Below are 26,599 nucleotides of genomic sequence, written 5' to 3'. Positions count from 1 at the left end.
CTTCCCCTCTTCCTCCCTGCTGCTTGTGCTTTCTCTCATTCTCACTCCCTCTCTTGCTCTCAAATAAATAAATTTTATTTTTTTAAAAAAGTAAGCCAAAACAAAAAATTTACACAGTTAACCTAAAATCTAGAATTTTTGTTCATCATATAACACAGAGAGAAAAAAAAGCCACAAGAAATATAAGATATTTGCAATAGATATAATTGAAAAATAATTAGTTTTCAGAGTATATAAAGAATTCACGCAGACAGGTAAGAGAAAGAAAGAAAGGACATCTGTAAAGAAAACAAAAGACAGGAAAAGGGAAACCCAAATGGTCAATAAACACACAAAAAGGTCCTTAATTCGATTAGTAATCAAAGATGATAACAGAAGACCATAGTGGGAATTACCACACACCAGACCCGGAAGATTGGTCAAAATTTTAAGGTCAAAATACTCAGGATTCTGATAACCTGCTGTGGGAATGTACTGTTATGGAAAAGAGTTGGCATTACCTGAGAAAACTTAAGACACACATACTCAACCACCCAAAATTTCAGTCCTAGAAAAATTTGTGCTGTCTGTGTGCACCAAAAGATTAACAAGAATCTTCCCAGTGGCATTGTTTGAAATATCCCCCAAATTAGGAAAACCCAAATGTCCATCAGTAGTAGGGAGGATAACTAACTCGTGGTATATTCACCCAATGTAATACAATGATGATGACAATTAAAAATATACAGCAAGAATGCAGATGAATTTCACATAAAAAGTAGATAAAAGGAAAAATAAGATAATTCATCCTATGTGATTTCTTTCATATAACGAATTTCAAAAAAAATAAATAAAGCTGTTAGAGGAAACAAAGGTGGTAAAGCTAGAAAGAAAACCAATGAAATGATCACAAGTCAAGAGAGTGGTTACTACTAAGGGTATGAATATTAATTCAGGATAAAAATTCTTCCCAAACTTGGACCTTCTTTAACCTGAAGCCACCAAAAGTCTATAGCAAACATCATTAGTCATGGTGAAATATTAGGAGCAACAATAAAACAAGAATACCCTACTGCTGCCTCCTGGGACACTCTCCTGCCTACAGATGCAAGGGCTCTGGGTGTAAATCACTCCTGAGGACATTTATGTGACTTTTCTTTTTTTAAGATCTTATTTATTTATACAAGAGAGAGAGAGAAAGAGAGGCAGAGACATAGGCAGAGGGAGAAGCAGGCTCCCTGTGGGGAGCACAATGTGGGACTCAATCCTAGGACCCTGGGATCACACACTGAGCCAAAGGCAGATGCTCAACCACTGTGCCCCCCATGTGACTTTTTTAAAAAAGTTTTATAGGGACGCCTGGGTGGCTCAGCGGTTGAGCATCTGCCTTTGGCTCAGGGTGTGATCCCGCAGTCCTGGGATCAGGTCCCACATCGGGCTCCCTGCATGAAGCCTGCTTCTCCCTCTACCTCTCTCTCTGCCTGCCTCTCTGTGTCTCTCATGAACAAATAAATAAATGCTTTAAAATTAAAATAAAAATAAAAAAGTTTTATTGATATATAATTTAAATAGCATAAAATTCTCTGCTTTAAGTATACAATTCAGTAAAAAAAAAAGTATAATTCAGTGATTGTTTTTAGTAGATGTATAGATTTGTGCAACCATCACCACAATCCTTTTTTTTTTTTTAAGACTGTATTCATTCATTCATGAGAGACACACAGAGAGAGAAGCAGAGACACAGGCAGAGGGAGAAGCAGGCTCCACGCAGGGAGCCCGATGCGGGACTTGATCCTGGGACTGCGGGATCACACCCTAAGCCAAAGTCAGCCGCTCAACTGCTGAGCCAGCCAGGTGTCCCCATCACCACAATCCTATTTTAGAAATGTGGAAACATCACTCCAAGAAGTTCCCTGGGCCCAACTACAACCATTTCCCATTCCTTCCCCTGGGCAACCACTAACCTGCTTTCTCTAAAGATGTGCCTACTGGGGCATTTCAAATGAATGGAATCATACGTATGGATCTTTTGTGTCTTTTACTTAACCTTTTAAAGATTCATCCATATTGTAGCATATATCAATACTCCATTTCTTTTTATTGCTGAATAGTTTTCCATCGTATGGATGTACATTTTGTTTATCCATTCACTAGGTGATTTTTTTTTCACTAGGTGATTGATATTTTGATTATTTCCAGTCTGGCTATTATGAATAATGCTGCTATAATATTTGCCTAGAAGTCTTTGTGTCAACCTATGCTTTTGTTTCTCTTGGGTAAATAGGGATAGAATTGCTAGGTCCTATGATAAAATTAGTATTTAACTTGTTAGGAAACTGCCAAAATGGCTGCACCATTGTACATTTCAGCAACAATGTGTAAGAGTTCCAACCTATATGACTTTTAAAAGAATACCATATGCTGGGGAATTTTTGGATTTCTAAGAGCTCTTATACACTAAGGATGTTAATCCTTATTTTTTCCTATACTACACATGTTTACAATTTCATGTTAACTGAAAAAAAGGACAATTTCAACTATGTTAAAAAATTGTGTAGATGGGGGTGGTAAGACAGGAAGGAAATAAGCCAAGATATACATTATTGTTGCTGTTTGTAGGAAACAGGCAAGTGAATTCTTTTTTTGTTTCTGTATTTTTTTCTTTACTATCTGAACTTGCTAAATGAGCAAATATTAATATTCATTCTGATTATCAAAGTAAGTAAAAAACTAAGAAAGAGGAAGGGAGGAAAAGAAAAAAGAGAAGGAAGGAGGGAGCGTAGGAGAGAAAGAAGGAAGGAGCCCTTAGACTTGCTCATCTCACCTCAAAAAGGAGGCTGAAGGCATCTTCCTCCTGACTTGTAAGGTGGACTGATAAGCCCTTAATGAAGACCCCTTGAGGGTTTTCCACAATGGTCATTGGTGTGACTGATGGTCCAACACAGGGCAGAGTAGACAGGAGATCAAATAGACTTTCATTGTAGATTTCCAGGTAGGAAACACGCACAGTGATGGCATGTGTGGGGCGTTCTTCGATCATCCTAAAAACCTAGATGGGATATTGGATGGCAGTCACCAAGAGCAAAACTCCAATGACCAGCCAGTGTTAGGAGAGTTCTGACTTCAGCAGAGAACAAGATGTACAATGAAAAAAATCTTTGCCCTGGGACACCACCTGGGTGGCTCAGTCAGTTAACTGTCTGACTTTGGTTCAAGTCATGATCTCGGGGCCCTGGGATGAGCTCCACATCAGGCTCCTTGCTCAGTGGGGCATCTGCTTCTCCCTCTCCCCCTGGCTCTCCCGGACCCTGCTCACGTTTTCTCTCTCTCTCTCTCTCTCTCTCTAATAAATAAATAAAATCTTAAAAAAGAAAAAAATCGGGACACCTGGGTGGCTCAGTGGTTGAGCGTCTGCCTTTGGCTCAGTGCATGATCCCGCAGTCCTGGGATCGAGTTCCGCATCAGGCTTCCTGCATGGAGCCTGCTTCTCCCTCTGCCTGTGTCTCTGTCTGCCTCTCTCTGTTTCTCATGAATAAATAAAATCTTAAAAAAAAAATCTTTGTCATAAAAGAATTTGTAGTCTAGCTAGCATGATGGTCATCATCATCAACAATTACTAGTATTAAGTCCATTGAGTGATACTTACGGTCATGTAGTTGTTTAAGGCCTGACTTAACAGGTTGCACAGTCCCATGACATGATGAATGGAAAGGACTCTGGAGTGCAGATCCCTTATTTTATGGGGTCTCACTATATATAAGCCTCTTTCACAACTATTATTTAATTCCATTCTCAAAACTCCTCTGTGATTGAAGCAGGGCAGGGGGCTATGCCCATCTGTTAGAAAGCTCCATGAAATGAAATTGTTTGTCTGTGGTCACTCAGCTAGTAAGAGAAGCCAAGACCAAACTCAGCCTTCCCAACTGTTAATACCCTCCCTGGTACTTATGGCCAGGTGACTTTGGACTGGTCTTTCCCCTTCTCTGGACCTTAACTTTCTTAACTGTCAAATGCAGGGGACGGTTGGGCTGGATGATCCCCTGAGGCTCCCACCTGGCTCTAACAGTCCAGGTATGTGCTGTCCAACATGGTAGACACTAGCCACAGGTGGCTGCAGAGCACTTGAAATGTGGCTGATGCAATTGAGGAACTGAATTTTAAATTTTATTTAATTGTAATTAATTTGAATTTAAATTTCAAAGTGGCTGCAAAATTCAGTTACTGGTAAACTTTTCAGTATGTTTGGAACAACTTGGGTTTATACTTTTTCAATGGTAAATTTTATGAAATCTTTTTTTTTTTAAAGATTTTATTTATTTATTCATAGACACAGAGAGAGAGGCAGAGACACAGGGAGAGGGAGAAGCAGGTTCCACGCAGGGAGCCCGATGTGGGACTTGATCCCGGGTCTCCAGGATCACACCCCCAGGCTGCAGGCAGCGCCAAACCGTTGTGCCACCGGGGCTGCCCAATTTTATGAAATCTAAATACAAATCCAGTATGCCTGGTATGTATTTAGTGTCTAACTTGAAATGGGCCATAAGTGTAAAATATACACTGCAAAGACTTAGTATGAGAAAAATAATGTAAAATACCTCAAGATTTTTCATATCGACCACATGTGGAAATTATATTTTACATATATGGAGTTACATAAAATACATTCTTAAAATCAACTTCACCTATTTTTCTTTTTAAACTGTGGTCATGAAAAAACTCAAAATTGCAAGTCTGACTTCCATTATATTTCTACTGGGCAGCACTGGGCTTGACTACTGAAGTCTAAGATGCTGAGATCCTGAAGCTCTGACAGTGGGGCACAAAGGATATTGCTTCACAAATTAGAGCATGAGTGGTTTATTCACTAGAGGGTCATCTCCATTTCTTATAAGACACAGCTCTAAAATCTCAAGATGCTTTTGGGGAAAAGCCCTTTGCCTCCTACATCCTAAAAGAGGGTCCTCCCAGAACTCCAAAGGAAGGCCCCTCTGTCCTGTCTTCAGAGTTCCCAGACCCCTTGGGATGACAGCCCTGAAAGCTCACGTTGTGCCCTGCTTCTTCCTTTTGCTATTTCTGGGGCTGAGGTGGTAGAAGAAGCCAGAGCAGGCCAGTAGGGAAATTCTGCAGAAGTCTATATCCCCCTCATTAAAACAAGGAAGGAACACGATTAGGACCTCCAAATTCTCTGTGATCCAAACTATAGGATCACAGATCAGCGCAGCAGCAAGAGGTCAGTTGGCGTGTCCAAATCCCTCCTTCACAAATGAAGAAACTGGCTCCACATGAGCTTGGGTCAGACTTTGAAACCTCGGTTTCCTGAGGCCCCTGCACCCTCACCCCTGCAATGCTTATCCTGTCTTCAGTAGCAGGCCTGAGGTCGGCAGCAGCTGTGGTAGAGAGGGGACCTTCTGTGGCACCCCACCTGTGGGCCCGCTCTACCTGCTGTAGGGCACGAGGAAGGATCCCCCGGTGCTTGTAATTCTCGGTTGTCCCTGTCATGGTGTATGTCTTGCCAGCTCCTGTCTGCCCGTAACACATGATGGTACCTGCAAATATTTGGAAGCACGTCTTGGTGATGTCCAGGAAAATAGCTCCAAGGATAGCTCTCTTATTCCCCAGTACGTCTGGTGCCAGCCTGACCCCTGGTGTGAAGGTGGCCATCAGGAGCAGCCATGGAACTGAGGAATTCCTGCCACTGGAGGTGGGTGGGCAGGGAAACAGACATAAGTGATCAAAACAGAGACTGCTGCTCTGAATCTGTGCCCCATGTAATGCTCTATTGCTCCCTGTGCCAAGAGAAGATCTGACCTTAGAGCTTCCGAGCAGAGCAGGGAATCCCAGGGAGCAGAACTGGCAATTTTCCTAATCAGGTGAGGTGGGAGATAGGAACACTGAACTGTAGCTCTTCTTTAGTAAAGCCATGAACTGCCAGAGTCTCAGGTGGAAGCCTCACTGGAGCTGGCCAGGCAGGAGGCCAGAAGAGCTTTCAAAATCCCTGGGGAGGGGGGAAATCCCTGGGGAAGAAATGGGTATGGGAAGGAAATTTCCTGTTAATGGGGAGAATCCTCTGTAGAATGCAAGCTCCCACAGGATTAAACAGGGCTGCTAGTTGGTCCCATGCCACTTTTGAAACATCATCATGATAGGTCCTGATCTGGTCCCACCACCCTCTTCAGGAAGACTTCCTCTTGCACCTCTAACATCTATGGGGTCTGCTCTACCATCACCACTAGGCTCTGGGACATGAACTATGCTATCATCCTGGGCTCCCATTCCCCTCTGCCCTTCCTCCTGGTTTGGCCATCCTGAGCCAGACCCATCCCAAACGCTGCTTCGGGGCAATGCTGGACCGTGGAAATCAGCATTTGCCTTCACCACACCAATCCTCTAGTTCCTGGGGTTGGTTGGTAGGTTTTACACAAGGGGCTCTAACTCAGCATGTAAGCTGAGGTCAGAAACAGTGTCTACTGGGGTGCCTGGGTGGCTCAGTTGGTTAAGTGCCTGCCTTCAGCTCAGATCATGGATCTTAGATTTAGCCCTGTGTTGGGCTCTCTGCTCAGCAGGGAGTCTGCTTCTCCCTTTTCTGCTGCCCCTCCCCCAGCCCTTGTTCGCAAGCATGCTCTCTCTCAAATAAATAAATAAAATCTTTTTTTCAAAAAGAAAGTGTCCACTAACACAAATGTGTAGGAAGAAGTCACTGCATTTGGGACTCAAAGCCCATTTATGATTCCACAGCACCCAGGGTCCAAGACTCTCAACCTTCTAGGCCTTCTCAGTTGCTCTGTTTCTACCTCCTCGGGGACATATGCCTTCAGGGTCAATGAAGACCACAGCTATGTATCTCAAGCGGGATACATTACAATGTGTGGGCATCAACCCTAAACAGACTTTTTTTTTTTTTTTTAAAGATTTCATTCATTTGAGAAAGAGCGCAAGTAGGGGGAGCAGCAGAGGGAGAGGGAGAAGCAGGCTCCCCATTGAGTAGGAAACCTGATGCGGGGCTCGATCCTGGGACTGCCTTCTGCCAACCTGACTGAGCCACCCAGGTGCCTCCCTACACAGACTTTTTAACAGAAGACTTAAAACTTGCAGATAGGGAGCATTCTAGTCACATTGGCAAAGTTTACAAATTGTGATATATCCTTTCTACAGACCTTCAAATTTTCAAGCAATCTTAGACTGAATTAGTTTGTAAAAATTTCCCAATAAAGCTGCTTGTAATTTGTTAAGGCAATCCAACTCTACTCCATTTTTCTGTGCTATATGTAAATAACCCCATACTGGAATAGGAAGAGTGACTGATTTCGCCAGTAGAATGAATGAAGTAGCTCCTACCAGGTAGCCAAGAGAAAACTATTTGAATTCAATCAAATTCATAAGGACATTATCCTCAAAGCTAATTTTTTTTTAAAGCTAATATTTGAGAGATTTGGAACAGGATAATAGTTCAATCCCCATGACTTATGGAGAACCACAGCCTTCCTATCTTCCTAAGAAGGCAGGATCCCAGAACTTTGGATCAAGTCATGGCCACAATATCACCAAGCAAATAATCAGTTTTCCACCATAAGAATATGGAGATAGACAAATAAGCAATCAGAAGTTAGCATGTGAGGTTATCTTTTATTCTAGTCACCATAAAACACTTGCATCTCTTCCTCCAGTAAGGGTTCTGCGGGTTCTTACGTAAAACAACTGTCAATTAACTACATTACCATTGTATCCATCGAGGGCCTGAGCAACCACGTCCTTTGCCACTGTCTCATACACCAAGTCCTGGGAGGCATTGTGGAGAACTCCATCCAGTTTGAACGACCAGTCTGTCTGCTTGTTATTGACAACTCCTTTCTGAAGATCTTTTTTTATATGAATATCAATGCTCTAAAAAGAGAGGAAAAGAGAGAGTGAGCTAGTTTTTAGGAAACCAGTATGAAAAACTCACTGCCAGCTGAGGCCTGACTTGGAAATGAGAGAGGAAGTGAACTTTAGGAAGAACAGGTACTTCCACAAATGGGCCAATAGTCTAACGATTTCTTTGAGATGGGAGAGGGAAGATCCTGCAGGGAAGCCACACAACCCTCAAGGCGGAAGGATCAGGAGACCGAAGCACCTCCTAGTTTCAGGACTTGTCACCTTAGGTTAGAGAGTACTATTTGTCTCTGTTCCCCCATGTATGAAATGGAGGGAGGGGGTGTCAAGAACATTCACCATGTTTCTATTAAACAAGCTTTAGACACATTCATTAAGCACAGTGAGGTCTTGAATTAGGCCAGAGAGAACAGTGGGGACACAGGTTTGGGGTTGAGCCACATCTTTTACATACTATAGCCCACTGTGAATGATGATGAATTAATAGCCACAGAAGAGGCTCTTCTTGGCTTCTCAGACTTAGTTCCTCACTGGTACTACAGCAAATTAAGGGTGCCTACCCATTTGTAATTTAGATGAACAGATTAAAAAAAAATTTTAGGGATCCCTGGGTGGCTCAGCGGTTTGGCACCTGCCTTTGGCCCAGGGCACGATCCTGGAGTCCCGGGATCGAGTCCCACGCCGTGCTTCCGGCATGGAGCCTGCTTCTCACTCCTCCTGTGTCTCTGCCTCTCTCTCTCTCTCTCTATCACAAATAAATAAATAAATCTTAAAAAATAATTTTTTTTAGAACCCTCCAGAGCAAGCCACTATGGCAGTAGCTGGTTTAGGAACACATTATGTTAGGTCAGTGGTAGGTTTCAGTCTTCACAATGGGGACTTCTGATGTAAAGAGAGTCTTGTTGGAACTTTATACTAGATGCCCTAATTCAGGAGCCAAGACACAGCCATATGCAGAAAAAGTAAGATCAAGAAAAAGAGGCTTGGTCCATCCACACATTAAATGCTCTGTGCTTCTGTGTTCATTGAAAATGTGTCCAGCAAGATACACTTCACAGGGCTATACGTGAGTTTTTTTCTGACTGCCAGGACTTGCAAAGCCTGGGTAGTTTGCTCTTGAATTCTTCCCTTAAAGAATGTCTCCATGTTGCCCGGAGGAGATTCACAGCTGTTTACTGAATGAAAACATAGGGCTTTCTCAACCTGTCCCAAGCCTGTCATGGGCTTCAAAAAGTTTGTCAGGCTAGTGATAAAGGCAAGGGGATGGATCAATCTTCCCAGTTTTCCAGATAAGAGTTTCTCCCACTGGTTTGGTAACTTTACCAGTTATCAACTTAGGACATTCTTACTGGATGCCCCACCCTGCCCCACCCCAGGGGAGTGGTGGTTATATAAAAGCAGATCTGATCACCAGAAAGTTTTGTGTGGACAAATGTCAGTTTTTATGTATCAGATACGAGGATGAAGGTAAATCTATTAATCAAAAATACAAATAAAAATGGGAACTTCAGGAGTTTCTTCATCAGAAGCAATTCAGAGGGAGTGGTTTGGACTTGGACTCTGGAGTCCAGCTCACCTTTTATCAATTCTGTCTCGGTTCTTTTTTTTTTTTTTTTTTAGATTTTACTTATTTATTCATGAGAGGCACAGAGAGAGAGAGAGAGAGAGAGAGAGAGGCAAAGACACAGGCAGAGGGAGAAGCAGACTCCATGCAGGGAGCCCAATGTGGGACTCGATCCTGGGTCTCCAGAATCATGCCCTGGGCCTAAGGCAGGTGCTAAACCGCTGAGCCACCCAGGGATCCCCGTCTTGGTTCTTTTTTTTTTTTTTTTTTAAGATAGATAGATAGATTGATTGATTTATGATAGACATAGAGAGAGAGAGAAGCAGGCTCCATGCCGGAAGCCCGACGGGGACTCAATCCCAGGACTCCAGGATCGTGCCCTGGGCCAAAGGCAGGCGCTAAACCGCTGAGCCACCCAGGGATCTCCCCGTCTTGGTTCCTAAAGGATGTTTAGAGACAGGGTCAAGCCGTAGCAAGGTGGGACAGAGAGGGGCAGGCCAGTGAAGACAAGCATGCTCCACTTACTTTGTTGTCATCTCCGTATTTGATCATCTCATGAGCAAAGTCGTCGGTGGGTTTGACACGGACGAATGCGTGAACTTTTTTCCTAGTACCCATTCTAGCTAAAAAGAAGAGAACAGTGCAACTTTCAGTGGTCATCATCAAGTGACAAGGGGAGGTATCATACATTAAGATCAGAACAGAGTGAGATACAGTCTGTGTTTTCCTATCCCACTGACAGCCAGTCTTCCTTTTTACCCCTTAGCATGTCAGTGCTCTATCCACAGAACACTGCTCTCAACATGTATAGGCACTTCCTACTTTACAGGCTGTCTCATCAATTCCCACCAATGGCTCCCTAAGAGACAGATATACAAGACAAAAAGAATGCTCCCTTTAGTGCTCTAATCTTGGATGTATTATTCCCTAAAAATGTTCTGTAACTGAGTCCATTCATGCTTTGCCTCATTCGTTATATTTTCCTCAAAAATTTTAAAAATTGGAGGTGCCTGGGCAGCTCAGTCGGTTAAAGGTCTGACTCTTGGTTTTGGCTCAGGTCATGATTTCAGGGTCATGAGGAGCCCCATGACTGCCTCCACACTCAGCCCAGAGTCTGCTTAAAATTCTTTCCCTCTCCCTCTGCTTGCGTGCTCGCTCACTCTCTCAAATAAATAAAATCAGGGCAGCCCGGGTGGTTCAGGGGTTAGCACCACATTTGGTCCAGGGCATAGTCCTAGGGACCCCGGATCGAGTCCCACATTGGGCTCCCTGTATGGAGCCTGCTCCTCCCTTTCTGTCTGTGTCTCTGCCTCTCTCTGTGTGTGTCTCTCATGAGTAAATAAATAAAATATTTTTTTAAAAAATCATTTAACAGGGGATCTCTGGGTGGCTCAGCGGTTTGGCGCCTGCCTTTGGTCCAGGGCGCGATCCTGGGGTCCCGGGATCGAGTCCCGTGTGGGGCTCCCGGCGTGGAGCCTGCTTCTCCCTCCTCCTGTGTCTCTGCCTCTTTCTCTCTCTCTCTATGTCTATCATAAATAAATCTTTAAAAAAAATCATTTAACATTTTTTTAAAAAATTGAATTGCATAACCAAATGATAATAAATCTCATATTTTATTGGATATTAGTCTCATTGGTGAAATCACAAGAGGCCCTCTCTTAAGAGAGCCTGTGTAAAAATATTTAATACTAATTAGACAGAAAATTTTGGTTCCAGCATTGACATAGAGTGGAGAAGCAAAGAGGGTTATTAAACAGAAGGAATGACTATGCTATATTTATTGCTTTGAGGGGAACTTAAAACTAAGCTCTTCAGGTGCCTTTTATACACTGAGAATAAAAAGTATTGAGAGAGAATGTCAAGAGCTCTAAGGAAAGCTAAGGAAAAAAAATCAATCTGTAATAATCATCAATTGTATTAAACCTATTTAAGTATACTAGAAAACAAGATAAAGTCTATGAAAATATATTTAACCTCATTGTTTGAAATTATTGGGGAAATACAAAATGTATTTGTATTTAACAAAATACAATTTTAAATTGTTCAGAGAGGAAACATTTCTAATTTTACATATAAGTTTCCCTAATATCCTATATGTTGGCAAACTGAATTTAAATAAAATATTTTTAAAAATAAGTTCCCCTAATATCAATCTAATATTTTTTCTTTCCTTCTTTCTTCTTTTTTTAAGATTTTATTTATTTATTCATAAGAGACACACACACACACAGAGAGAGAGAGAGAGAGAGAGAGGAAGAGACACAAGGTAGACAGGGAAGCAGGCTCCATGCAGGGGGCCTGACGTGGGACTCCGGGATCATGCCCTGGGCTGAAGGCGGCGCTAAACCACTGAGCCACCTGGGCTGCTCACTTTCTTTTTTTTTTTTCAAATAACATGAACAATATTAAGTAGTCTATGATCATGTAGTCCTAACACTAGGCTCTCACATTCAATGATTTCACTTTTATGGAGCTATACATATAAAGAAAGAATGTAAAAACTCATTTAGAGTTCAAGCTCTAAATGTACAAAACGCACTTGGAATAGAGACAAGGCCCAAGGGTTTGGAGTGTGCTTCACGGTACACTTCTCTTCTGACCTCCCTTCTCATGGTTAAACCACTTCAGAAGAAACCAGGCATTTGCCACTAAAATAACCTGTACCTTCATAGGGAAGGAGAGAGGAGTTGAAACCAAAGAACTCTCCTGGATATTATTGAAAAACAAAATAAACAAAACACAAAAAACCACCAACAAAGGAATTTGTTGAATTTATGAGTAGTTAAGGAAACATGAGATGTAGGGCACTGATTCAATTTCCTATTCAAATTGGAAAACAAGCAACAACATAGTTATTAAGGAAAAAATAGCTTGCTTGAGCTACTGCAAAGAACTTTAACAAATAAGCTGCTATGATGCAAAATATTTTTAAAAAACTAATTGTTAAGACATTTACTGTAAAGAAAAAGTCATGCATGACAGGGATTTCTTCTCCGAATTACAGTTAATTATTTTACTTTTTAAAAAAGCACATTAAACAAAGAATATTAACATTTTACGTGTTATTATCTAACAACATTACATGAATGTTACCTCATAAAAATGATTGCAGATTTCAAAAATATTAATGTTCCTCTACGTTTCTAAACACAACTTGCAATGACCATTAGATTTCCTATTATAATCATATTAATTGTCATCAATCGTATTAAGTATCTCTATAGAAACAAATTAAATAGACAGTCCCTGCCCTTTATTTACAGTTTCAATGACATTGACAAGTGAAACCCTAACCATTACAAGCCCTTCAGATGTCAAATCAAATAAGCAAACATGTCACTTTCATATTTGTCTACTGTAGAGCTGTGTCCACTTGCTACATTCCTTAAGTAATTATTTCACGAAGTCTTTTCACAGCCATTATGGGACCATTCAGACTTTTTGATTTTTAGGAAAATGAGTCTGAAAGGTATTCAGGTGATCAAGGATGATGGCTTATCCAATTTCAGTTCTAAAATTTTTGTCTGCAAAATTGAACTTAAGGAATACAAAGCCACAGATAGCTCTAACATGGATCCCAAATTGAGGAAATTGAAGAGAAAATCTTAATTCCAAATTCACTTTGATCTAGGCTATTGGGAAGTTGTGAGTGGAGGAAGGTGTGTTTTGACTCAAGCAAACTTACCATCAATCTCTAAAGTTCTAGGAACCATTGCTCACACCAGTCTGAAGGCCCAACCTCCCACCCTAGATGCCCTCCAAAAGGAATCAGCCCAGATGGCAGGTGCCCAGGCCTCACTCCTGGAAGCCCCCATCCACTCAGCACAGGAACGGTACAGAAAAGCTCAAGCATTGGCCTCCCCTCAAGGGCGGGGCCTGCAATTTGCCAGCACGCACATGCAGACCCCTATCTTCCCAAGGCCCACCCCATGCTCACATTCATGGCTCCAAGTATGCCAGGAGCTATACCCACTAAGGCAAGCCTTCTCTACTTTTTTAAAGATTTTTTAAAAAAGATTTTATGTATTTATTCATGATAGACAGAGAGAGAGAGAGAGAGAGAGAGAGAGAGAGAGAGAGAGAGAGGCAGAGACACAGGCAGAGGGAGAAAGAAGCAGGTTCCATGCAGGGAGTCTGACGAGGGACTCGACCCTGGGACTCCAGGATCACACCCTGGGCCAAAGGCAGGCGCCAAACTGCTGAGCCACCCAGGGATCCCCAAGATTTTATTTTTTTAAGTAATCTCTACACCCAACATGGGGCTTGAGCTCACAACCCTAATATCAAAAGTCACACACTCTACCAACTGAGCAAGCCAGGCACCCCCCACAAGCCTTCACTATTAACTCCTCTTGTAAGGCTGCGATTCAGCAGGCACTAAACACCCAGACATTTAGAGACCCCATGCCATCTTGCACTTACTGAAATAACGCTTGTTATCATTCTTACGCCGCATCATTTGAGTGGGTTTCCGCTCCCAAATTAAATTACAAGTTGCTTGAGGGATACAACTGTGCTTTATCTCTTTTGAATCCCCGCTCAATGTCAAGAACAGTGCCCAGCACAGAGCAGGAACTCTGGAAATGGTGGTTGGTAGTGATGGTCATGGCTGGAAGTCAGAGGGTGGCTGAATCTCCACATGTGGGTCCATCTTCGGTCACTACTGAGAAAGTCCCAAGGGGCATATGTCACTCCCTGTCACATCACCTCCAGTCCCTGAGTCCACAGCCCTTCCAAGAGGACACTAAGTTTCCAGGCACCACTTGCAAAAAAGCCATATTCAGTCCCTCACCATGCCCTCTCTTTTTAGCACGGTTTTTCCCTGCCAGGACCTTGGGGGGAATGCTCTTCTCTCATGGCCGCCGCCCTCATACAGTTCTGCTGTAAGTTAAGTGAACGTCTGAGTGGCCACCAGGAGATTTCTCTGAGAGGCTCGTGGTTTCCTTATTGTTTAAAGGGTGAGAATGAACAGAATTGCTACATCTGGGCTGGATAAAAGGAGAAGGAGCATCTGCTGGGACAAGTCCCTCCCTACCTTGCAGCGCTCCGGCCCAGACCAGGTGCTCTCATAGGGAATCCTCACAGCTATCAGAGCGGCGGCAGCGTCTGAACCCCAGAGTCAAACGCAGCCGGCCTGGATTCCAGGCAGAACTGGCCTTCTCCCCTTTCCTCACCCAACATACCGGACCCTTGCGTGGGGCGCGGGAGGCAATGGGCCTTGGGGCCATTCTTGTCCTTCTCTGGTGCGGTTTCTTCATCTGCAAAGCGAGTGGCTCGACCTGGCGATCCCGAAGCCCCCTCCAGTTCGAAAACTGACGAGTACGGAAGGGTCCAGAAGACCTCTGGTCCCCCACTTCGCGCCCTCTCAACCTCCGCACCGACGCAGAGCCCTCGTGGGGCCGAAGAACGTTAGATTCGAAGACCCTACGCCCCAAGCAGCCCGCAAGCGCGCCCACGATGCCGCGCCCTCTCCTCCGCTCCAGTTTCCCGGGTCAGTGAGCCAAGCAGGGGGACTTGATGGAGCGGTGTTCGGATGGCAGCCGCTGCCCGCCGCCTCGGCGTAAACTCCCTCTCCAGCCTCGCTTCTCCCCACCCGGGCGGCGCGTGGCCCCTGATCCCCGGTGTGGAGGCAGTGGCCCGCCAGTTGCTGGACCGCTACCTGTGCAGCGACCGCTACCCCGCACTCGCGGCTGCAGAACTGTGTACAGAGGCGCCATGGCAACCGGACGTTTCCGCCGATGCCGGAAGTATCTGGGTAGTGGCGGAAATGAAGTCCGCGGCCCTGAGTCGGGATACGAGTACGGTCAGGTCCGGATCGGGAAGACGGGAGATGGGACCGGCTAATCCAGAAAGACTGAGGCAGCTGCAGGCGCGAAAGCACCGTCGGGAAAGCGAGGGAACGAAGGCTGCGCTCGCACCAGGAAGCGGGGCAGCGGCGCTTCCGGCGCAGAGCGGTAGGAGACTACGGCGGCCGCGCAGGGCCCCCTGCGTCCAGCCGGGCGTTCCTGGCGCGCTCCGCGCGGCCTCGCCCCGCCCCGTTTAGTATCGAGCCGGCCGGCCACGCCTGCGCAGTCGCGGCGGCCGGGGAAGATGGTGGAGGACGGCGCGGAGGAGCTGGAGGACCTGGTGCACTTCTCCGTGTCCGAGTTGCCTAGTCGGGGCTACGGCGTCATGGAGGAGATCCGGCGGCAAGGCAAGCTGTGCGACGTGACGCTCAAGGTACGGAGCGCTGGGCAGCGTGGGGCTGAGGGATAAGGAAAGAGGGGCGGGGGTGGGGGGGAGAGAGGTCTAGCGGGCAGAGCGATGGGGCGAGGAGGTGGGAGGGAGACCAAGTAGGGGAGAGACAGGTGCCAAGTGGGAGCGGGGGATTGGGGCTGAGTGGGGCGACGGGCAGGGACAGCCTCTCCGCCCTTAGAAGGACAGGCTGGGAGGTGCGCGGCTCAGGCCCTCGGGGTGGGAGACATCGAGGTGCCCGCCTGCCTTTCCTATCACACAGACGGTAGAAAATGGACTTACAGCCCCTCTGGAGAGGAGGGGACGGTGGCCGCCTCTACATTCTGATGGGCACCCGTGAAGCACCTTCTCTTGTCATCGTAGACATTTCTTTGTGCCCCTCCAAGTTAGCTGTGCCGTTGTAAGGCGCAGGCTTCTCCTTAGGAGTCATTGCTTGCCCTTGCTTGTTAGGTTACCACCTTGTCTCTTAAGAGCTTTTAAAATCAGACCTGGACGTCTCTGCAGGTGGGCATCCACTCTGCCCCGCAGTGGAAGGTGCACCGCCCTCACTACCTCCGCAAAGGTCTTCTGCGTGGGGAGAGGCATCCCTTAACCACCTGTTCCCTACTGGCATCCTGGGCTCAGGAGCCAGCCTTGCTCCCCTGCTTTGCATCCATTCCTGCCGGAGAGACATGCTGTGCTGCTCCTTGGCCCAACTCCTGAGCCCTCAGGGGCCCTCCAGGTGGAAAGGTGCTGCTGTGAACTGTGTGTTGCCTATTGGGCTTTGGCTGGAAGGCTCTCAGCATCTGTGGAGGACCACATATAATATATGTGCACATGCAGAGATCTTTTTGCCCTGCTTATTTTCTACAGAATTAAGGAAACCCCCCGCCCCCGGACTTGAGTCAGACCTCTGGATACAGGAAAGTAGAATGGTTAAGAGTGTGAAGATAGAAGGATTTGGAATAAAATCTTAGTTGTAACCTTGGGCAAGTTACTTAATCTCTCTAAGCATCAGTCCTCCAAAGGTAAAAACAGGGATGATTTCTAACTCCCGGTATTAGTGTGAGAATTCAGTGAGGAAATTTGTGGTATTCTTTGCATGGTGCCTGGCTTAGGTTTTTCATCCTCCGAAGGAGGTTGGGTTTTCCAAGAGAGGAATGAAGTGGCCTGAGAGGAAAAAGGATGGAAAAAAGGATCTTTAGCGGGGGACCAAGGGATTTGAGATAGATGAACTAAATAAAGGACGCAGAGGAGGTAAATGTAAATGAGAGATTTTCGTCCATGTTGATTACATGGTAGAAGATGTCGAGGCTGCTAGAGGTTTGTAAGAAGAATGATCTGCTTGTGGCAATAAGACTTGGGGTGAGTAGAGACTGGTGAAAAGCAGTAATAGGGGAGAATTTGTAGGTTAAGATTTAGGCTGTAAGGGTGAGCCGGGTAAAGCTCATGAGACGCAGAAACAAGAGGGTATAATGGAGTGGGACAGGTACAGATATCGCTATATAAATTGAAGCAATGTGTTTTGTCTCTGCATTTAATGCAATACAGAATATAACAACTCTTCATCATAACAGTGCTTTTTTTTTCATTCATAGGGACAAGAAAGTTATCAGAGGTAGTTCCAATCGATAATGTCAGTCTAAATTGCTGTTAGTTTCAAGCATCTGGGACATAAGGACTAGTACAAAGGCACAGGGCAGAGCTGGAGAGGACCTAGAGTGTTTGTTTCATTGGTTTTCTAGCTCTTTCAAGGTACAGCCTGAGGAGTAGCTCATGGCCGTGTGATGGTGAGGGCTGGGGAGAAGCCCAACAAACCAGGCTTTCCTTCATTTCACTCCCCTGCACTAGAGCTGCTCTGTGATATCTGTTTTGGTCTTTCTCTTTCTCAGGATGGAGTCTTTCCTGAAACTTATGATGTTTCTGGACTGTCTTCCAAATACATACTGAAAAATCAGTTGGAAGTTTTTTGTTGTGGGATGGATTTATTGACTAGTGGGCCTCCTTGCAGGGCAGTGCTTCTCAGTCTTAAGCAGCTATTAAAATTACCTGTGGCCAGTTCGCACACCAGGTAATGGTGGACCTCACCCCAGAATTTTTTTATTCAGTGCGTCTGGCATGGGCCCGAGAATTTACATTTCTGACAAATTTTCCAGGGGTGCTCCTGGCCTGGCAGGCATTCTGAGAGCCAAAGCTGTAGGGTGATGGACCTGCCCTTTTCAATGCAATATGTGCAGAGTCCATGGACCTTCATTCAGGCTTCTGCGTGAGTAGAATGAGCTTGGCTGTTATCCTAGGAACCTCCTGATGGGAGGAGCCTGAGGGCTCTTGCTTCCACGTGCAGATTTTCACTTAATTCCCCAAAGTGGTGCCACTTCTTTGTCTTTAGTGGTTGTTTCCCTTTCTGCCCAAGTCTGGGGTCTCTAATTCATCCTGTCCAGATGATAAACCTCCAGTCTTCTGCTGGAGTGGTGATGGAAAAGTTGCCTACCTAGGGGAGGGGGCCAGTACTGCTTGATTTCAGCCTCCCTTATGCTCACATCTTCAGAGGAAACCTGAATCTCCAGCAGTTGAGATTTAGCAGAGACTCTGCAGTGGCTTGCCATGTGCAGCACTCGGTGTTCAGTTGAGCCAGTTTATTCATCTTCCAAAGTTTGCTGATATTTTTTATCTGCTCTCTCTCTCTTTCAGCTTTTTTTTTCCTTAGGAGTTTTGCTGTTCCTTGGTTGTCAGTTTGAGAGATGATATAGCACAGATTCAAGCCAGACTGCCTGGGTTTGAATCCTGACTCTGCCATTTACTAGTTTTGGAAACTTGGGCAAGTTCCTTAAACTAGCTGGGGACTCAGTTCCTTCATCTGTAAAATGGACATCATCACCTACCTAATAAGAGTGTTAGGGATTCCATTAGTTAATGCGCTTAAAATAATCATGTTGTAAATGCTCAGCACACAGCAGAGATTTATGAACAGTGATGTCATTATGAATGATAACGATGGGGTTTCTAGAGAGGATAAATAAATGAGTATGTTTAACCTGCCATTTTGAATTTGTTTTAGCTTCTAATGAATTCTGGATGATTTTATCTAAACATAATGTTCATTGTCTTAACAGAGTTTGCAGACCACTACTCTGCTTCAGTAGCCTGCATTTTACAGATGAGGACCCAAACCCAGAGGACGGGACTTGTTCAAAGTCACAGATTGAGTTAGGCAGAGCTAGAATTAGAGACTGGACTTCTGGTTTCTGTTTTCCTGGTTAAAATGTTCTTTCGTGCTCTCCTGGTGCCTATTTTATCACTGACAGTGACGCACCCGATTCTATCTGCTACCATGTGATTTAATCTACCTCAAGTCACTTGTACTCATTCTTAACAACAGGTCATCTTTTCTATCTTCCCAAGCTTTAGGGAGTGTGTGATAGTGTTAGCAGGTATGATGCATTCTCAAAATTCACTTCCAACTCTCCAACCTTACTTAATTTTGTTTTTGGAAATAATTGAAATTTAAATTTCTTGGGCACCTATTGAATTATTAAGAAGAGGTAGAACAGAAAGGGTAATGATATTGGATTTTTAAAAATCCTATTCTATGTCTGTGTTGACTGGAACCTTTTCTTAAAAACTGAAAATGATGAACCCCCTCCCCAGAAAAATGCAACATATTTAACATACACGCAAAATTTTGCACTCAGGCAATTCCCCTGGGGCCCATCTCTGGCTCATAGGTTGTGAATCCAGCTGGGTATTGTTCTTCTAACAGAAAAAGCCCATGGTCCATCTATGTGACAAATCATTTTATCTTAAAGGTTAGGAGGACAGTAGTGCAAGACTTCTTGGCAACGTGTAGCATCAGGCTTGGTCTGGGTAGAGAGGTTTGCATCTGTTGAGGCTCTCATCCCCTTTTGCCAACAGCCAGTTTCCTCTCCTTTCCTGTGGGCTACCAGTTGCCCAGTGCTCAGGCCACATCTGTCAGGTTCCCCTGGGTCCAGTGAGTTGAGCAGACTCCCCAGATTCAGTGAGTTTTCACCATAGTTTGTTATTCATAAGATCTAGACCCAGCACTTAAACATTGTTCTGTTCTCTCCTCACCTACTCCTTTTTCTTTATTTGTGAGAGCAAAATGGGATCACCAGACTTGCATATTATTCACTGACCCCATAAGCTTAGGAGAGGAGCTTCCTTCTTGCTCTGTTTCGCAACCACTAATGAATGGTTTTTCATTGATTTGCTGGCATCAAACTTCTACCATTTTCCTAAGGCCCCTGCTAAGGTTTGAACCCAGATCTGAGAATTTATCCTCCAGAAGGAAACGTCTTTTCCATGGGTAAAAGGCACAGTATTCGAATATTTCCTTTTGACCCACTAAATCCAGGTACACAGTTCTCATTGAAGCTGGCCACACATTTGAGTCTGAAATATTGCCTCATTTGCTCCCACACTGATTTGGTGATGAAAGAGTGTGTGGAAAGGATATCAGGAAGTGAAGTAAGGACTTGTTGATGCATGCCATTTTTATGTTATATGTGGCATAGTGAGTTACACAGGTTAATTATAGAGCTAGGAGAATCCTATGAAAAGGAGCCACAGAGGTTGTCTATCAGAGCGATTCATTTTAAATATTTAAAAAACCCTGAGGCTTAGGGATATTAAGGGATTGCCCAAGGCACAAAGCTATATTTTCTGGGATCCAGCATTGCTTTTTATTGGTGGTGGAAGGAATGCTTTTGCATCCTCTTTCAGATTACTCACCTGTTCTGCTGCTGTTATGAAGCAGAATAGGGAATGCCATCTGCAGTCTCATTTTCTTTTTCTTTTTAAAGATTTTATTTATTTATATGATAGCAGCACGCAAGCCCAAGCAGGGGGAGCAGTAGAGAGGGGGGAAAAGCAGAGTCCCTGCTGAGCAGGGAGCTAACCGTGGGGCTCAATCCCAGGATCCTGGGATCATGACCTGAGCTGAAGGCAGATGCTTAGTGGACTGAGCCACCCAGGTGCCCCCACAGTGTCATTTTCGAGTATGGAGGACAGCAATGTATATGTCCGGTTGCAACACCATTGCTCTATTTCAGGAGAGAAAAAAGATACAGGTTTAAAATTAAAAAAAAGATGCCAGTTTTATTTGCTAGCCTTTTGAATTCTGGACTCTTGATTTTGAAATGGCACTGCATTGAAAAACTTGTACTTCTGAATATTGTTCATTCTCAGAGTTTTCTACTGACTTTTCTGAGGCATTTGTGTTTGTTTCCAGCCTTGCCTCTTTTGAGTGAACAATTAGACCCGAGAGGAAGAATGTGCTTCTTGAGAGCACGTGAGCACTTGCACTTAGGATATGAATTCATGTTCATCAAATAGTTTTGCTCTTTCTTCTTCAAGTTATGTTGTGGGTAATGCTGTTACATTTGAACACCAGTCAGAGGATGAAAGAGCTTGTGGCTGCCCTATGTGTGGGTAGGGAAAGGGAGTTGGGAGCGTCCTGAAAAATCAGTTACCACCCAAGCAGCATTCATGGGGTTCACCGTGAGGCTTCTGCATGAGTTTAAGAAGCCTGTGTTCAGGGATGATTCCTACAGCAGGCAGTTTGATGGAAAATGGGATCACATTTGTCTAAAGGTCTGTTCCTCGCCCCTTCTAAATTATCAGTCTGGTACCTCCCGTCCTACTTTTGATTTGTTGAGTGTGGGCATTCCTATTGTCTCTTTGGTAGAGAGCCAGCCAGTTTCCCCACAGTTTAGGAAGGCCTCTTCCACATGAACAGCTGACCACATCACCACTCATTTCCAGCTTGGGAGAAGAGAAGGAACCAAGATGTGTGAACCAGGAGTTGGCAAGCATTTTCTGTAAAGAGCCAGATAGTAAATATTTTAGGGTTTGTGGGTCATACAGTTTCAGTTGCAACTGCTCAACTCTGATGTTGTGGCACCAAAGCAGCCGTACATAACTCATACATGAATAAGTATGGCTTTGGCCCATTAAAACTTGATCTACAAAAACAAGTGTAGGCCAAACCCATTGGCTGTGGCTGGCAGACCCCTGTTGTATAGTGATATGGCCTTTGTAAAGTTCAGGGCTTTTGTTGTAGGTTACACTTCTTTTACAGCCCCAGCATATACTTCTGTTGTTCCAATACAGTATCTAGCAGGTGGAAGCATCTCTGGTTAAAGAGTACAGATGGACCAGAAGTGAAGAACTTTCTTTTTCCAGCTCATTGCAGGTGATCATAGGACTATCCTGGTTGATGACTGAATAACTGACATAGGAGAAGTTACTGTTAAGTTTTGCATCTCATCTTTAAAGTCTTTTAGCTCTGCTGGAGCTTGAAGGAGACTATTTCCAAAACGTTAACTAAAGACACCATGCTCCCTTTCTGTCTCAGTTGAAGCTGAGGATGCTTAGCTGCTTGCAGAATGGCAGGCCAGAGGAGACCGTGATGGCTCCTGTGTTCCAGTGGACCTGACTGGCTGTGTTCAGGGCCGTGAAGGTAAGGGCCAGAATTGGGGCTTATGGCAGGCGTGGTAGATAGTTCACAAATGGCCCAATATCTCTGGGCAGAGTGTACAGCAATTCTGATCAGAACACAAAAATGTTTTTCAAAAAATGAGCTCAAGGGTAGATATTTATGTATAGTCATAGGAGAATTACTCACAATAGCCAAAAGATGGAAGCAACCCAAGGTGTACCAATGTTGACTGGATGAACAAAATAGTACCCCATTTTGTTGAAATACATAGAATATTATGCAGTCTTAAAAATGAAAGAAATTTGGGGTGCCTGGCTGGCTCAGTCAGTAGAGCATGTGACACTTGATCCCAGGGTCATGAGTTCAAGCCCCACATTGGGTGAGGAGCCTACTTAATTGAAAAAAAAAAAAAAAGAAAAGAAAAAGGAAATTCTGACACCTGCTACAACATGGATAAACCTTAAAGACTTTATATATTGAGTGAAATAAGCCAGTCACAAAGGAACAGATGGTATGTGATTCCACTGAAATGAAGTAGCCAGAGTACACAAAGAAAGTAGAATGGTGGTTACTCAGGGACTGGGAGGAGGAGGGAATGGGCAGTTAGTGTTTAGTGGGGATGGAGTTTTAGTTTGGGAAGATAAAAAAGTTCTGGAGATAGATAGTGGGGATAATGGTACAGCAATGTGAATATACTTAATGCCACTGAACTATACACTTAAAAATGGTTAAAATGGTAAATTTTATGTTACATATGTTACCACAATTTTTTTAAAAAGCTAATAAGCTCAAGATGGGCAAGCGAGATTGCTCATAGTGCTTTGATTGCAAAGACCCTAAAAACAGAAGCTGGCTCTGTGTCCAAACCCACTGATGAGGAACACGGGATACCAAGGAGTAATCTTCCCCTGTTCTTTTGCTTTTGTAGTGTGCTGCTTCAGCTGTTGAGAGCCAAATTTTGTCAGCTCAGCCCTGTAGCCGCACTTCTAATGATCACTTAAAAGGAATTGATTTCTAAGAGTTACATAATATTTAAACGATGGACACACGTCATGAGCTTATTTTTCCTGTGCTGATTTGTAAAATCTAAAAGTCCTGTAACCTTGACAGAGCTGTCCTGAGGACCAGCAAAACACACTAATGCTAAAATGTCTTTCAAGTAAAAGTTTGTTGGTGTAGTCTGTGAATTATAAATGGCTTTCAAAAATCTATTTGTTTTGCTTATTTTGCTCCTAAATACTAGACGTGCATTTCATGTTGATCCTTACGCTAAATAGTGTCTCAAATGAAAGCTCTTTCCCTCCTAAACCATCACTGCTTTTGTTCATAGATGGCACACCATCCATGTATTCAGGATTGAAACTCTGGAATTGGCTTCAGCTCATCCTGTATTTTGTGACATTTATCACAATGACAATGATGTAATTATTTACACTATCATAACTCCATGAGAGCAGGAACTATAACTGATTTATTCACTGACATGTCTATATAACAGGCACTTATTTAGTAAGCCGCTGTTGTAATTTGGATCCTCTTAATCTTTTTCCTAACCCAGGATTTCTTGAATAGTATATTGAGAGAATTCTTATAGACACTTGAGGGGATGGTCCTTGTACAGCTATTGACTGTTTTTCCCCAGGCTCAGGTCCGATCCTGTAGTTCTCTGGCTCTGAGTGGCTTCCCATTTCATGCTTATTCAACAATATCCTCAGCAGATAGGTCAGCACCTTCCTCATGCCAAGCACTATTCCATGTGCTGGACACACGGCCGTGAGCAGGGTAAGGCACCCCCTCTGAGTAGAGGGGTAGGGGGTACAGAGGCAGACAATAAACAAATATGTATAAAATGTCCAGTGATGATAAGTGCTAGGAAGGAAAATAAAGCAGGACAAGAAGACTGATAGAGTGTTGTTTTTGTTAGACCAGAACCAGCCTCTGTACATAGAGATCTGAATGAAATGAGAGAATGACCCATGAGCATATCTGAGGGAAAGTATTGTAGGTAGAGGGAATAGTAAGCACAGAACCTTGAGGCAGGAGCATGCTTGGTATTTTGGGAAGCACCACGCAGCTGGTGTGATAAGAACAGAGTGACCTGGGAGAAAAATGGAAGGACATGAGGTTGGAGGGATCCACTCCCAGGCCCAGCACAGTTTGAGTGGCTCAGTGAATACTTGTTGAATGAGTGAATGAATGAATGAAGGTAGACAGTTATTACTCGTGTATTTGTTTATGAGTGGACAATCAGGGCACAGTGTTCAGGACACACATGAGAAAGGTAGGGTGCGTTTTCCGGAGTTCGTGAAGAGAGCACAGGATTTCACCTGGACTTTTCACAGGAGACATGATCCTAATGCCCAGAGCAAGAGAGGCCAGTTCTGGCTTGTCCTTGAAACAACTTTTATTTTTCTGCACCACAGAGGGTAGAGACTTGCCGGGGGAGCAGGAAGTAGACCAGGGCTGTTCAGCTCTTGGTGGTTTAAGAGGTGCTCCTACTTGTGTTCAGGAAAGCTTGTCTTTTTTCCCTGTTTGTAGGCTCTCCCTTTAAGTCAGCAAGACATCTGGGGAGAGCCACCTGAGTGGTGGGAGTGCAGGAGCAGCAGCAGGTGGTGGCTGGTTTTCAGGAAGGATTAAAGGAAAGGCCAATGATTTAACTGCATCTCTGATTACTCTAAGCTGCTCACAGAAATCCATCACTGCATCTGTGAGACGGGAGACAGAAAAGCTTAAGCCTGTCCTGGTGGTGCTGACTACCAGTCCTGGTGGACTTTTCTAGGACCACCAGCGGTGTTCTTGATAATCAGGATCCTGCAGACGAGGCCCCTCTCTGTTCTCCCCTAGTTGCCTCCAGGATCCTCCTGCTGGCTGTCTTCATGACCTGTGTTCTCTTTTGAGCCTTTGCTGTAGCATTCCTTTGGCTTGGAGTATTGCTCACATCTGCCAGCAATCTTACCCGTGCTCCAAGGCTCCTTTCATATATATTTGTTTTCTCAGAGGGAAAGAAGTGGCCACTCTTTCCTCTCTTCTCCTAAGGCACTTTGCACTGTGTCTGTTCAGCATTGTCTTGTCACAAGCTGCACACCTGTATGTTTCTATGAAGCAGACCCGAGCCATCTTCTTTTGCTGCCCTGTTAATGAACAGTGTGTGTTGGGGTGTGTGAAATCCATCTCTGAGTCTTCTCATATCCCTCCAGGTTTAGTCAATCTTTCCCTCTTCCTTTGTACCTTACGCCTCATTACTGAGAATTACTTAGAATATTGTCCTTAAAAAAAAAAAAAAAGAATATTGTCCTTGCTTCCATGTAGCCTGAGAGCCTGTTTGGAATACAGACTCTCTGGACCCACCTTAGACCCACTGAACCAGAATCTGTTGATTTTTACACTTTGTGCACATGAAGATTCCAGAAACATTGCCTTCACACTTTGCACCTACTCCCCTTACCATACTGAACACAGTATAGATAGCTTGCGTGTTCATTCTTCCCATCCAGATGTTAATCTCCTGTGACTTGAGACGACTAATCTAAAAAGCCAGTTATTTTACAAACTTATAACCCATATAATATACAATACAAATTTATAAATTATATATCTATAAAAATACTCCCAACCTCTTTACACCATATCTATATCAATCACTTAAATCTTCCATATATCCTATTTTAACTCCCACAAAATTAAAACCCCATTTTCTTTACCATTCACCCACCACCAACATCTTCCATCTTTATATCCACACAAATACCCTCCTACACATCCTCTTTAACCTTTCCCCACTCTTCCATTCCTAAAAACCTAACCCTTCAAATATTCATTAAACATTATATTACCATAATCAATTATCAATCCTTCATCAAATTCAAATCCCTTCTCACATATTTTTATTTTGAAACCTTATATTATTCTAAGAAACATCTCCCAACCTCATTAATCATCCTATTATTAAAATAACACCTACCTAATATTATATTATTGTATTTTTAATAAATTTGCGTTAGTGTGGGTTTAAATGTACCCTGAACTCTCTCTGAGTTTGCATGGTGTGGAGTCTATAGACTGCTAAGGAACATCTGAAAGTCACATGTTGTTGGTACAGTTAGATGTTCAGTGGTTTTGGTGGAATCTGCCCTCCTGTCGTCTTCCTCTCTTCTCGCATTCTACCTTGCTGGACATGGATGAGAGGTAGGGGGAGGCCTTAGTGTGGGGTGGGACAGGCCTTGAATGTTCTCGCTGGCTCTTTATGAGACCATGACCCACATCTTTTTTTAGTCCTGGCTGGTCAGCCACTTCCTCCCTCTCCCCCTTCCGGAGTCACTTACCCAGCAGGGCCCCCTAAAGCAGAGAGATCTAAAGCTCCATCAATAGAAGGTTTCACACAGCGTGCTTTAAAATGCCATCAAAACTCCAGACTGAACCCAGTATGTTTTATTATACTTGCTGTCTGCTTCTCAACCCCATGGGTTTGTGAGACTAATCATTTCTGCATTTGGAGGGATGGACTAGCTTTCCTTAGC

The 26,599-nt window shown here is 44.1% G+C and overlaps 2 protein-coding genes across 8 annotated transcripts in view; one reads left to right on the top strand and one right to left on the bottom strand.

Annotated features, from left to right (window-relative positions):
- The window catches only part of KIF9 (kinesin family member 9), a 48,455-nt gene extending 33,794 nt beyond the window's left edge, over positions 1-14,661 (bottom strand). For 3 of the 4 annotated variants that reach the window (XM_055343500.1, XM_055343497.1, XM_055343499.1), the window contains exons 1-6: positions 14,596-14,658; positions 13,835-14,075; positions 9,938-10,035; positions 7,695-7,860; positions 5,419-5,525; positions 2,804-3,028 (exon numbers count right to left, since the gene is read on the bottom strand). In XM_055343500.1, coding sequence (XP_055199475.1) covers positions 2,804-3,028; positions 5,419-5,525; positions 7,695-7,860; positions 9,938-10,035; positions 13,835-13,871 — 633 coding nt within the window. In that variant the 5' untranslated portion in view covers positions 13,872-14,075; positions 14,596-14,658. Of the gene's footprint in view, positions 1-2,803; positions 3,029-5,418; positions 5,526-7,694; positions 7,861-9,937; positions 10,036-13,834; positions 14,076-14,595 lie in introns of all 4 variants that reach the window. The other variant, XM_055343498.1, reaches the window with a different exon arrangement.
- A 744-nt stretch (positions 14,662-15,405) lies between these two features.
- The window catches only part of KLHL18 (kelch like family member 18), a 55,969-nt gene continuing 44,775 nt past the window's right edge, over positions 15,406-26,599 (top strand). For 2 of the 4 annotated variants that reach the window (XM_055343503.1, XM_055343502.1), the window contains exon 1: positions 15,406-15,631. In XM_055343503.1, coding sequence (XP_055199478.1) covers positions 15,503-15,631 — 129 coding nt within the window. In that variant the 5' untranslated portion in view covers positions 15,406-15,502. Of the gene's footprint in view, positions 15,632-21,998; positions 22,104-26,599 lie in introns of all 4 variants that reach the window. The other 2 variants (XM_055343504.1, XM_055343505.1) reach the window with 2 other exon arrangements.

This window comes from Nyctereutes procyonoides, unplaced genomic scaffold, assembly GCF_905146905.1.
Source record: "Nyctereutes procyonoides isolate TBG_1078 unplaced genomic scaffold, NYPRO_anot_genome, whole genome shotgun sequence".
NCBI lineage: Eukaryota > Metazoa > Chordata > Mammalia > Carnivora > Canidae > Nyctereutes > Nyctereutes procyonoides.
This window is presented reverse-complemented; position numbering and strand designations above follow the sequence as displayed.